The following is a 10,480-nucleotide window of genomic DNA, read 5'->3' on the forward strand; positions in this document are numbered from 1 at the left end:
CAACGCATCATTTTATTGTTTCATGTAAAATATTGGCTCATTTTGAATTTGATGGTAGCAACATGCCTCTAAAGAAGATAGGAAGGGGGCAACAAAAAGACTGGAAAAGTAAGAGGAACTAAAAAGAAGCAGCTGGAGGAACATTTTGCATTTAGGTTAAGTGACAACAGGTTGTGATTGGATATAAAAAGACTGTATTAAGAAAAGCATCTTAAAGTTTCACCAATCTATATAAAAACTGCATCTACAAAATTAAGGAGTAATTTAAGAAAAAATGTTCTTCAATGTAAAATTGTGCATTCTTTAATACTGTATCATTGACAGTACATGATATCATCGGAAGATTTTGAAAATCTGGAGAAATCTCTGTGTGCAAGGGACAAGGCCAAAAATCCATATTGGTTGCCTGTGATTTTCAGGCCCTCAGTGCACTAGATTTAAAACAGATATAATTCTTAAATAATTCTTGAATGAAACGGGCTCAGGAACTCTTTCAGAAAGAAATCATTGTCTGTGAACACGGTTCACCAGACTATCCAAAAATGTAGGTTAAAGCTCTATTATGCAAAAAATAAGCCATATATGAACATGATCCAGAAATACTGCCTTTTTCTTTGGGCCAATTCTCACTTAAAATGGACTGGGCCAAAGTGGAAAATGTCTTCTGTGTTCGGACTAATTACAGTTTAAAATTCACTTTGAAAACATGGAAACTACATCATTTGGACTAAAAGTGGTAGATGTACCATCTGGCTTGTAAACAGCACTCAGTTCAAGAGTATATAATTGCTTATAAAACTGACAGCTTTCACACTGGATAGGTCGCATACAGTTTTTTAGAGCAACACGTACTCCCACTCCCACTCAGATGACATCTTTTTCAGAGAAGACCTTGCATAGTTCAGCAAGACAATGCTTTGATTTAATCCAAGGAACTTCTTGGTGTGAGTTGACAGTGTTTTTAAAAATCCAACCAAAATGTCTGGACCACAAATACACTAACATGTCTGCATTAATTTGCACAGAGCCCCACAAAATAGGGATCAGGTATCCTTAAAAGTCTTTTTCTGCTATTACTTACATGATGCTTACAAATTATTTTTACATTCAAGGTGCAGCATGTGTGAACGTAAATGTCCTTGGCTTTGAAATACTCGTTTACTTATGTTTTTAAAATTGCAGATATAACTTGCTGTGGTTTTAAACACAAGGGAATCTAGTTTAATTATTAAAGTTTCCCTAATGAAATTTTGTGTTTATTAAAAAACGGCTCTACATATCATATATGTCTGTCTAACCAGGAAATGTTTGGCGCTTCCCCTCAGACATATTCCAAACTTCATTACCCATAATCCCGTGCAACAAAAGCCGCCCAAGCTGACGACGTGGCCAAGGTACGGACCGGGGCGATTCAAACGAGGCAGACCGGCTTTGTTTGTAGCTAGCTCATTGAGGTGGAATTCATATGCTTGATGAAGTTTGTGTGAATCTTTTAATTCATCACTGAGTGTAACGATGTCCGGGAAAATCAAGAGCCGAAGTGCCGCAAACTCAGACTCGATAACCGGCGGTGTATCCTGCGATGAGCGCATCTTGCGGGATTGTCATGAACTATACACGGATCCTGACAGCGGTGAGTTGGCTGACGTACAACTCGTGGAACTGACAGCATCTCACCTGACGCCTGCACCTCACGCCTGTTTGATGTTAAAGTTGATAAAACAAACTCTTTGCTGCACCGCGGGGTAGCTAGCTAACTTTGTACATAACGTTAGCCTTTCCCAAAGCACGGGGAGCTAACCGTTAGCTGAGTTAGCTAGTGACGATTTTATATTTGCTGACGATGCGACTGTCATCTTTAATGCTGGTTAAATCAGTCACCCACTGATGTGACCCTCTGTTTGTTATTAATAAGTCAGTTGCATAGTTGTAATGTAACTTCTAATATAGGTTTACAAGGCACACTTCTGGATGTGGATCTATCTCCAGTATTGGCAGCACAGGGTTATCCTGTATATTGAGAAAGTGTGCAACATTTCAGCTTAAAAACAGATCTGCCAGTTGACTCATACATCTCGCTGATATATCTCAAAGATAATGAGAAAAAATGGGAATGATGAGAGAAAGAAGACTATCACCTAGCGAAATGGCTACCTTTGAGTAGTTGAGAACTTTGATATTGTCCTTTACATGCCAAATGTTACTTAACATTTAGATTTGCTCATCCCAACACAGCACCATGATTTTTCTCCTTTCCCACAGAAGCTAATAAACCATCTGTGTCCTACTCTCTGTTATATTCAGGGTTGATCACAGTGGCCGAATCGGTTGGTGTGAAGTTGCTGCCGCCCAGAAAAAAGATCACAGTGCTGCTGATGGGGAACCACTCTGCTGGGAAAAGCTCCTTCATCAACTGGTAAATATATACTACCGATAAATATTTGCACAAGTGCAAATAGGTGGCAGATTATTAACCACTTATCCAACTGACAGAGTAATGGAAATCTGGTGTCTGGGATGAGGAGACTTCTGTGTTAAATCTATGCCGTAGGTACGTGGTATCTGCAAAATCCTTCTGCAACCCTACACCTTCAGGACTCATAGATGTTAGCAATTTCCTGGAAGGAGATTGTCCCAACCATTAAAATAGATATTAGGGAATGTGAAAAAAAATGGAGGAACTTGAAGGGCAAATGTGTTTCAAACTGAAAATTGGAAGTAGGACTCAGGAGGGACAAAGTCTCAGGTGTTTCTGTTGTGGCATCCACTGCATATAAAACACCGGGATATAACTGCATAACCTAATATAAAGCATTGCAATCATTACCAATTGCAATGACAGCAATGGCTTACAGAAGTTTAAATCAGCTGTTAAAGGGAACTTGGTGTGAGCGATCACCTTCATCCTATTTCTTTCCTGATGGGGATGTCGTGCTTCATGATAACCATGTGCCCATGTACAGGGAATTGGTGCACACTGAATGGTTTGATTAGTACAAAAATGAAGTGAATAATATGCTATCGCCTTCGCAGTGAGCAGTGTGTAAGTCCCTGATCTCCTCTGCAATCAGGAAAACACCAAAAGGAAATATCTATTGGAAGTGTGATTGAGCTCCTTTAGCAGAGCTGCAGAGATTTGTAAACTCAGTGCCAAGCAACAGGCACTGGAGGCCCTCATCACACTAAAACCTGACCAAGGTGCCTGTTGGGTTTCCTTTAATTTGTTGCCCAGTTGCACAGCAGTCAGACTGAATAAAGCGCATGTGTGTATCCTCTGAAATTACCAGTATTTAAAGAGTTACAATTACTTCTAAATGTTCTCGGATCTTCATTTGACTCATGTCTGAATCTGAGTTGACTAAATTATCCTGTCCATCTTTATCAGTGTCTTTAGCATTCAGTTACGCCCATCATTCTGGTTTTTATACACTATTCAGATTAGCAATAATCAAGATCTTTCTGTTTTTATTGTTCAGGTACGTGGAAGAGCACATCCAGCGCACTGGAGTAGCAATTGAGACCCAAGGCTTCAGCTTTGTTACAAGTGGACGCAAGAGAGAGTCTCTCACAGTAAGTGCTGCAGTCCATTTTCTGTTTTTGAGACAGGGCTGTGGGTGTTTTCAAAAGGCACGTCTCATTCCCACCGTGAGCCATTTCATCTTTAAAATGTCAGCCGTCTGCTCCTCGTAACAGTGATTTATTACTGTGGACCAAAATGAGTTCCTCTTTGGTGGTTTCAATGTTCTTGGAGTACCTGATGTCCTTTTTTGCAAACTATCTGTGACAGATCTACTTCTGCTTTATTTATTAATTTTTTTAGGGAAACGCCACCCTTCATCTGTATCCACACTTCAAACCTCTGCAGGAGTTTAAAGGTGAGAGATTTAATATGCCCAGAGATGGACAGTGTTTTGGCAGTTTGCCGTTTTATTGGAATTCATTTAAAATGATTTGTATGTACCAACAAACAAACAAAAAATGATTAAAGCGCCCAGTTGAATAGGAAGAGAAAACCTTTTAGAGTAGTAGTTTTTATTAATGCTAGGCACTCACTGTAACTGTGTTTCTGAATTCTTCCCCAGGTGTCTCAGAGTACTTGAGCACAGAGATCTGCACGTCTCGACAGAAACGGTTCAGCTTGGTGACATTTGTTGATTCGCCAGGCTTGGTGGACGGCGATATGAAGTATCCGTTTGACGTGGACGAGGTCATCCTGTGGCTGGGTGGGTTTCTGCTGTTGTCTTGTGGTAGCTTTAAGCAATCTTCCTTTGGTAATGCAGAAGGAGAGCAGTAGCTCTGTGAAACCAAAGATACCTGAAACAAACAAAACTAAAACCACACTCAATTTGGAGTCATTTAGATGCTTGTGGGCCTCTCCATTACAATGAATGACCAGTCAAGTTTTTATCTCTTCATTAGTACTTTTAATTTACCATAGTGAGCTTTGTGAGTCAGCTTTGCGTGTTTCGACACATCTTTAAGCAGTTTAAGTTCTTAGTTTGACTAAATAACAGGGAAATAGAAAGAAATTCCACACTTGTTGGGATTACGACCCAGTTTATAATGCGATGAGAATAAATCCACAGGGTTTCCTCAGTAGTAAATAATGCTCCTTTTCACTGTCGCTCTCAGGTGATCTTTGTGACCTAATTCTGGTCTTCTTTGACCCCATGGGTCAGGCTCTGTGCAAGCGCACCCTCAACATTGTGGAGAGCCTGAATGAAAAGCATGGAGACCGGCTGCGGTTCTACCTGAGCAAGGCTGACGAGGCCGGAGGAGAGTCGGACAGACAGGTACGTATACTAGCAGCAGCTTCTGTAGGAGAGTCGACGCTTTGAACAAACAAAGTTACATCATTCTCTTTGTATTAGATAATTCCTTCCCACACTCTGCAGTGCAGTTTCTAAGTATGCTGACCCGGTGTGTTTTGCCAGTCTAGCGAATAAAAAAACAACAACAAAAAACCCCCCAAAAACCTGCACTGGGTATGGAAAAATGATTGAGTGATGCTTTTGCTCATTAATCTTGCATTTAAGAACACCCCTCTGATTACTTTCAGGTTATTTTCTGTGTCACAAAGGTGGCTCCCTGTTCTGGAGCATGGTTTAAAACTGTCTGAAGTGCCACATTTTCTTTCACCAAGGGATTTCTGTGAGTGCGACACAGATTCTCTGCCAAAGGGAACTGTTGTATATACGCAGCCTGTTGAGCCGTATCTTACTAAAGTTTGTTAATATCCATCCATCCATCCACAGAAAAGGAAACTGATAAATGTTTTTGATCTTCATATGCTGCAAAGTCTGTTTTAAGCTGATGAACTTGTAGCTAACAGAGCACAGATTTCAGACTTGATGAGTATATTTGTAATTTCTCATTTCATTTTGATCTGTCCATAAACTAAAGGGATTTCCTAATTTGCAGTAAGATAATACTTGTTTAAACACAACATTGTGCAGTCACAGTATTCAAAAGTGAATGGTGCATTTCTAACTTTGTTTGCGTGACTAAATAACAGAAAAGCACCACATACAGTCGATAATCTCCCTATCAGTAGCAGAAAAATTGCATCTTTGTTCTGTCTCCTCCTGACTCCTGTGTCTTTTGTTACTGCTCTCTCAGAGGGTGATGATGCAGATTGTCCAGGAGCTCTGCAAGCGGCCCGGACTCAACAAGTGTGGGTTTGACATGCCCACCATCTACATTCCTAATCCAAATAAGGTAAAAGTGATTCTTTCATCTCATCTTTCTGCCTTCGTTACTCTTTCTACACACACACACACACACACACACTCACAATTCACCAGTTGTTATAGACGACTGTTTAGAAGAAAAACAATCCTCCTGTTTGTCTTCCTGCTGTCAGCCAAGCCGCTGCGTCAACCAGATTGAGGAGGTTTGTCGCACCATCGAGAAAACTATCAACCAGACGGTCCAAAACACACTCAACTCTCTGGAGAGGGACTGCGAGCTCATTGTTGAGGCTGTCACAGACAAGCTCAGTAACGACAGGTAACACAGAGACACTCACTTTGTAATTCACACTGCACTGACCACCTCCTCTGAAAGGCTACTTTCACCTGCTCCCTTATTCACAAGGTATTGCCACAGCAGGAGGTTCCTGACACTGTTTTTCTTGCACACGGTGCCCTTTTGGCCAATAATTTTAACATCGATTTAAGAGTTTGTGCGTTCACGCCTTTTAATAGCCATACATTGAGCTTGAATTAAAGTGTAACCATAAAGATTGACAGGAATCCTTCAGTAGGAGTGCTCAGAGGAACGTGTGAGTCACATTTTTGTTTGGAATCGACTTCAGAGAATAACCTGACCATCTGTTCACTCAGGCAGACCACTGTTGAGAACCGACGCGCACGCTGCAAGAGCTGCTTCCTGACTCTGCTGGGTTTCAGCGTCCCTCTGGCTCTGATGGCGTTTCTGCTGCTGGGCGCTCTGTCCCAGGACCTGCTGGAGGCGGCTCTGGGCCAAGAGGGTACAGAGGCGCTCTCCCTCTACCTGGTCAGTGGCCAAGCACGCTCGTCATTCATAGCTGTTGAAACTGTTGCATATGGTCTTCACATAAGGCTGCTCTTGTGTCGTGCAGACGCCCGCGGTGAAAGTATTTGACTCCCTGTCTGTGGAGCAGCGGCTTTATGGCTGTGCTGGGCTGGTGCTTCTTTCCTTCCTCCTGCTCATCATTGCACGCTTCATCTTCAGGTAGGAAGTTTCGCAGTGTCATCACAGCCTTTTAGACTTCATTTTCATCCATCAGTACCCGAGGCACTTGCATGTCCTCATGTTATTTGTTCACTGCGAATCTCATCACACTCCTCCCTTTAATTCTTTGCAGAACTCAACCCACTCTATCGACCAAACAGAAAAGGCAGCTACAGGAGAAGCTGGAGTATGTGCAGGAGGTGGTCAAGTCCAAAAAGGTAGTGTGTATGTGTGTGGATTAGGGCTGCCACGATTAGGCGACTAGTCACGTAATCGTGACTAGTAACGACAAAATCGTCGACGACTGATTTAATAGTCGACGTGTCGTTTGAAGCTTTGTAAGATCCCAAAAGACGCAGGAATAAGTAGTAGGATTTAAGAGTGTAATAACGGACTGAAACAGAAGATGGCAGCACTGCATGTACAAGGATGCCAGCTGCCGTTAAACCCGAAGAAGAAGAAGTAGCTCTGTCCCAGAATTCATAGCGCAGCCCAGCTCAGTTTCCAACAATGGCGGCAGCTAGTTAGTTTTAATATTACTCTTATTATTCTTTCTGGGTCACAAAATAAACGTTTAACATACTTTCAGGCGAGAATGTATCTGTGTAAACCTCAGATATCTGCTCAGTTTATCGAGACACATATTTTCAAAAGCGCTCCGACGTTTTCGGAGACTTCTGTTACCCACTAGCTCGATAGCTAGCCGGGGGCAAGGCTCAGTAGAGCCCGTGAGAACACCAGACTCCCGGTAAATCGTTTTCAAACCCACCGTGGTCTTTCGCTACTCAGGTTAAACATGATATATAAGTCACTTAGATAACTTAAAAATGTTGTTGTTTGCCTTTTTTGTATTTTATTTGTTCCTGAGTAAATCGGTTTGGCTGAGATTAAAGTTATAGTTTTTACACAGCTGAATAAACGTCAAGCAGACAAATGATTATCAGAAGTGTGAGATGCTCGAGAATATACTCCGGTGTCCCGTTATATTTTAGATAGCAAGGAGTTTATTAAACTTCACCGAAAGTTTCATTAAAATTTAACAAACTATCATCTTGTCTTTATTTTTAGTTAGCACATACCTTAAACACTTAAAGCTGTAAGCTAATGATAGTTATATAAGAGCTGATGCATGCTGGTGCAATAAGCTGTACGTTTTACGTCCAGTGGATGCATGATCTGATTAGTCGTGACTAGTCGACTATCAAAATAATCATTTGTGGCAGCCCTAGTGTGGATAGGGATGCACTGATCAGATATCAGTTTGCTGACCGCTCCAACCACACTAAGCCTAAGCAAAGAAATCTGTACGGGTGCCAGAACTGAAAAAAATTTGGATCTTTGCATCCCTGTATGAGTGTGACTGCTTCTGCTGGCATGAAGTGGATTATTTTGGGATTTTAATGGTTGATTCTCTTCCTGTAGAAAAAGCTGTATGAAGACTACCTACGCCAGAGTGTCAGCGATCACGACATGGGCTTGTAGAGATGCATGCACGCAGATATCCCCACTGTCACGAAGGACTAGACGCTCACTTTTCCAAGATTCCACACCAGCCGCCGTGCTCTGCAGACCACTTGGTGGTGAACCATCCAAGTTCTGGTGCTGTGGACTGTAAAGCCACTTTACCTATTAGATGATGTTATCTCTGTTATATTTTTAAAAAAGCGGTTAAACCACACACTACCTGCAGATGAAATGAGCTTTTGTTACTGATCACTTCTTCGTAAACATTTTATATACATATATCGGTGCCTCTTCTCTGAAATGATTTCAGGCTTATACCACTTTAAGATATTTAAACATTTCCAAACTATTTATAATATTTCTGTATGAGACCTAAAGCAATGTTTTGTGTGAGTCACTTTCTATGAGCTACTGTTTCTGAGGACCTTTACCAGCGTTTTTTACAGTGCTTTTGACTCGTTAATGAATCCATTTCCCATCATGAATGTCTGCAGGTTGTGTAGGTTGGCTCATATGTAGAATATCCAGATGTCTGCACGCATCTTGATGCTGCAGTAAGAAGTGTTACCTGTGACCAATCAAACCTTTTGTATTTTCTTTCTACATTGTGAACATGTTTTAAACTTGAATAAATAAAAAAGCAATGTTCAATACAGTAATGGATTATACTTTTTTACTTTACTTCTTAAGTGTAAGGTTTAAGGATTTTATTTAATATTGTGACATGTTAGTGTTTTAAAAATGCTTTAAATACACTTGAGTATTTCCTTGTGCACTTGAAGTTTGGACACAGATGATCTCTGTTTATGGTAAATGGACTGGTTCTTATATAGCGCTTTTCTACTCTTCTGAGCACTCAAAGCGCTTGACACAACTTGTGCATTCACCCATTCGCAGTAGCACATTGTTCTAAGTGCTTTCTAAGTAGCATTCACACACATTCATACTACGATGGAGAGCAATTTGGGGTTAATATCTTGCCCAAGGATATTTGGCATGCAGACTAGGGGAAGCCAGGAATTGAAACACCAACCTTCCGATCAGTAGATGACCTGCTCTACCGCCTGAGCTACAGCCACCCCACAAAGTCCGTGTTTCTATTGGATGGAAGTCAGGATATGATGTCTTGTCTCGGTTTTGAATGTTTTGTTTTTGTAAGAACCTGTGAACAACAGTGCCAGTTATAAAACATCATCACAACAAAACAACATCAGGATTCCAGATAAATACACCATAGACATAGACTTGTGTGGTATCAGCATTTTAAGTGGTTTCCAGCTTGTTTTTCTAGTATTTTTTTTTTATTTTAATAAAAGCAAAAACAGGAAACTACCACGGGATATTTCCTGTTCAGTTATGCTTTTGGTACCCAAAGGAAACAGGTGCTAGGAGACCAGAGTGCAACGTTTTGCTCGGAAAATGTAATTTCCTCTTTTTAAAAGGTTAACCATTGGTTTGACCTGTGAATGCCACTTTGTCAGTGTAAAATAGTTTCTTGCAATCGTATGAATGCCTCATAATCTAACAGTGAATATGTTTCTGTTGCTTCCTGACATAATGTATGTCAATAAGTACATTGTAAGCCTTTCAAAAGAAGTTTAGTGTTACCATTTTGGGTCGTAGTTATTCTTTCGGTTGTTCCCTTTAGGCCTGCCTCCTTCTCATCCTATCTCTAGTATCTTCCTCCTCAGTTACACCAACCCCCTGCATATTGCTTCTTTCCTTCTGTCAAAAACCACCCTGACACATCTCCACCCACTCCACCCTACCTGCACTTCTTCACTTCTCTCCTGTACTGTCAGCTGCTTTGGATGGTTGACCCCACGTATTTAAAATCATCCACCATCACTACAGTATCTCTGCTCCTCGCAGCTTCATCGTTACACCTCGTTAAAAAAGTATTTGCTCCCCTGATTTTTTTCTTCATATTTGTGACATTTAAAGGTTTCAGATCATTAAAATCAGATCAATCAGAAAATAAAACAGCTGAGGAAGAAAATCATTGATATCTGTCAGTCTGGAAAGACCCAAAGACTCCTGGGAAAATATTCTGTGGACTAACGAGTTGAAAGTTGACCTTTTCTGGAAGGTTTGAGTCCTGATGGATTTGTGTAAAACTGACAGAGTATTTCATTGAAGCTGAGGTGTATTTGGTTATGGAGCAGGACTACAGTGTATTTACCAATACAGGTGTAAACCTGTTTTTTTTAAATTTGCCTAGAAAGATCAGCAATCACCTGTTTATTTTCATTTCACTCATTTGAGTCTTTTCTCTAAGCACACCTAGTTTTTTGGTTTGACT

The 10,480-nt window shown here is 40.8% G+C and overlaps 1 protein-coding gene across 1 annotated transcript; it reads left to right on the forward strand.

Annotated features, from left to right (window-relative positions):
* The first annotated feature begins 1,344 nt into the window (after positions 1-1,344).
* Positions 1,345-8,369, forward strand: LOC146520327 (uncharacterized). Its single transcript, XM_085155939.1, has 12 exons — positions 1,345-1,633; positions 2,305-2,416; positions 3,477-3,570; positions 3,821-3,875; positions 4,083-4,223; positions 4,633-4,793; positions 5,620-5,718; positions 5,864-6,009; positions 6,345-6,516; positions 6,602-6,714; positions 6,848-6,932; positions 8,137-8,369. The coding sequence occupies exons 1-12, from the start codon at positions 1,516-1,518 to the stop codon at positions 8,194-8,196; spliced, it is 1,356 nt and encodes a 451-aa protein (XP_085012065.1). The 5' UTR covers positions 1,345-1,515; the 3' UTR covers positions 8,197-8,369.
* Positions 8,370-10,480: the final 2,111 nt, after the last annotated feature.

The sequence above is a fragment of the Neolamprologus multifasciatus genome, chromosome 4, assembly GCF_963576455.1.
Source record: "Neolamprologus multifasciatus chromosome 4, fNeoMul1.2, whole genome shotgun sequence".
NCBI classification, from domain to species: domain Eukaryota; kingdom Metazoa; phylum Chordata; class Actinopteri; order Cichliformes; family Cichlidae; genus Neolamprologus; species Neolamprologus multifasciatus.

Excerpts from the sequence above, each read along its gene's own strand:
- LOC146520327 (XM_085155939.1), top strand. The coding sequence starts at position 1,516 with ATGTCCGGGAAAATCAAGAGCCGAAGTGCCGCAAACTCAGACTCGATA. Across the intron at positions 4,224-4,632 it reads CGAGGTCATCCTGTGGCTGG|GTGATCTTTGTGACCTAATT; the intron begins GTGGGTTTCTGC and ends TGTCGCTCTCAG. Across the intron at positions 6,010-6,344 it reads GACAAGCTCAGTAACGACAG|GCAGACCACTGTTGAGAACC; the intron begins GTAACACAGAGA and ends CTGTTCACTCAG.